Raw genomic sequence first — 2,518 nt, 5'->3', positions numbered from 1 at the left:
GTTGCCCTAGACCCTTCTAAAACAATATTGCAAATTTCTAGGGATGATAAATCTGGCTGACATGAGGATTCACAATTATTTACTCTTGCTTGTCTCATTTACTAACCTTTTTGCCCCTCATTTTCCCTTGAACAACAATTAGTTAAACAAGGGCTAATTGTTAAGATTTAAAATTATTGTCAACATTATATCTAGTCTCCTAAAATCATACATTTAAACTCCATCACCATATATCATATAAACGCTTTTGGTTATTAAGAAATTGGGAAACACAAAGCTATAGGATATATATCTTATCAATTACATAATAAGCAGGATGTGGAATCGGTTAGCAGCAACAGTAAGGGAATAGTTACACTACGATGTTTCCTTTACTCCTCTTTGAATGGCAAAATTGTCCATTTAATTTGACCACCTGAAAGAAGAATCTTGCCCGACTCGAAATGCTATGGTTTAGCATTTCCCCGTCTAGTGTGGCTATGTCTCATTTACCCTAATTATCATTTACTTGATTTACATGTTTTATATTTCATTTGTGGCATTTACTCTAATGTAAACTATAATTTTCACAAAGGTATATCAACTCTTTCAAGTAATGAACATATAGAGGAAAAAATTGAAAACATTATTATAATTTAGTGAAAAATAATCATGAAAACAGGACAAACATTTAGCCTATTCACCATGTCATGAGCTACTATAAATGTCATTTAATCTGAATTACGAGAAAATGCCTGAGAGATAATTTCACAAACCCTACATGATCTGCACTTACAAAAAATGGAAGAAAAAAAAAAAATTATCCTAATGAGCAAACAATAACCAAAGCCACACATATTTCACCTTTGCAATTTCCCCTGATCATCATACTCCCGAGCCCAACCAAGAGCCTGGCCTGACACTCGGCCCCATGAACTCCAGAGGCTCGCCCTGTCACCTGTGCATGCAATCCCTGCCCCTCAGCCTCCCTCAGAGCAACAACAAAGACAAAAGCTCATCCCAACCCAAACAAATCCTAGCAGTCAACACTGGAAGAGAGCTTGCCAAGCCTATTTCCTAATTATAGTCCTGACAGACAGCCAAAGAGGAAGTGGACCCGAAGCTTTGTCACGTGCAGAAAGCAGTGTAATAACCTCTGGGGGAATAACAAAAGGCTGTTTAGAAAGGCTGGCAACTCCCGAAACAGCTGATCGCCGTCAATCAATGATACACACCCACACCCCTTTCATCTCACTTGCCATATTTGGGAAACTGCCTCCCCTGACCCGGCTGCAACCCCCGTGCAAGCGCCGAGCAAGCACAGGGAGCCGAGGGACATTCCCACAGGGTGTCACGGGGAAGCCTCAAGGAAAAGCGAGAAGCAAAACAAACCTGCAGTTCCGCCCTCTCCAGCTCCCACTGCGAGCGCTCCATCTCGAACCTCGCCCATTCATGCTGGATGAAGTGCAATATTCCCGGGATAGAGTACTGCACCCGCTGCGTGGGTTCCTCTAGGTTCTGTCTGTTGGCCACACCAGCTGGCCCTCCGCTCCCTCCCAGCTGGTTCTGACTCGTAGCCTCGTCCATCCTCGGCAATTTCATACCAAGGCAGCCATTACAACCACTCGCCTTCAACTCGCGCCGGGCTCGCCAATCCCTAACTCTTCGGAAAACTCCCCCCCGAAGCACGCCCAAGCCCAGGCCGCGGGGGAAATTCACCCCGTATCACATCCACAGGGTAAAAGCCAATTTATCCACCCACTCTGAGTGGAGAACGAGGGTCGGAACGGGACAAAAGCCGTGAGTGCCGAAATAGTGTTGGAACGCCCCTGCCTGCCTGTCAGCCGTGCGATTCTTATGAGGAAATTGTCGCCGCGGCCGAACCACGCGCCTTTTCCACCCTTTTCTCGCCACTCGCGGGCTGCGACGTTCCCTCTCTCGTGGAACTCCTCTAGAGGCCACCTGCGCGAGGGGAATTTTATGCCTTTCCGGGGAGGTTAAGCGGGGCAATTGAGATAAGAGGTGAGGCGAAGGGAAATGCGAGGAAAGGTGTCATGATATGCCATGCGTTTTTCGGGGGGTTTTATGCGCATTTTTTCCCAAGTGCGTTTGCGCGTTTTTTTTCCTTCGAGTGAGTCGGCCGAATGTCCGCTCGTCTAGTTTACTCTCCCATTTTGTTAAGGGCGCTGCCGTTTTAAGCCGAGGTCGTGGTTATTTTGTGAAGCCGAGGATCTTGGGCCGAATTAGACCTCGCGCGTCGTGTCATTTGTAAGAATCTCATGATTTGCATTTTAGGCAAGAATCGTGAACTGATATTGGTGTTCTCTGTCATTATCGGGCCAATTATAAAGCTTCGTAAATGTGCTGAGTCAAACCTATAAATGTCACATTCCTAACACTAATAATAGTAGCTTTGTGAATCATTGCCTGTTCTTATGCACATAAAATTTAATTATGCCTTTCTGTAATATTACAAGAAAATCACAAGCTATGATTTTCAAAGAGTGTTTGTGCTATTTTTGTAAGGAAGTATGATAAG

The 2,518-nt window shown here is 44.8% G+C and overlaps 2 protein-coding genes across 2 annotated transcripts in view; one reads left to right on the top strand and one right to left on the bottom strand.

Moving 5' to 3' along the window:
- Positions 1 to 1,734, bottom strand: part of LOC119591210 (striatin-3-like) — a gene marked incomplete in the record, with an annotated part of 30,983 nt that extends 29,249 nt beyond the window's left edge. The window contains 1 exon segment of the mRNA XM_037939922.1: positions 1,372 to 1,734. Coding sequence (XP_037795850.1) covers positions 1,372 to 1,581 — 210 coding nt within the window.
- Positions 1,735 to 1,836: 102 nt separating this feature from the next.
- The window catches only part of LOC119591591 (AP-4 complex subunit sigma-1-like), a gene marked incomplete at its 3' end in the record, with an annotated part of 2,939 nt that continues 2,257 nt past the window's right edge, over positions 1,837 to 2,518 (top strand). Inside the window, 1 exon segment of the mRNA XM_037940352.1 lies at positions 1,837 to 2,001.

The sequence above is a fragment of the Penaeus monodon genome, chromosome 28 (genome assembly GCF_015228065.2).
Source record: "Penaeus monodon isolate SGIC_2016 chromosome 28, NSTDA_Pmon_1, whole genome shotgun sequence".
Lineage (NCBI taxonomy): Eukaryota > Metazoa > Arthropoda > Malacostraca > Decapoda > Penaeidae > Penaeus > Penaeus monodon.
The sequence above is the reverse complement of the archived record's forward strand: the minus strand, read 5'-3'. Positions and strand labels throughout refer to the sequence as shown.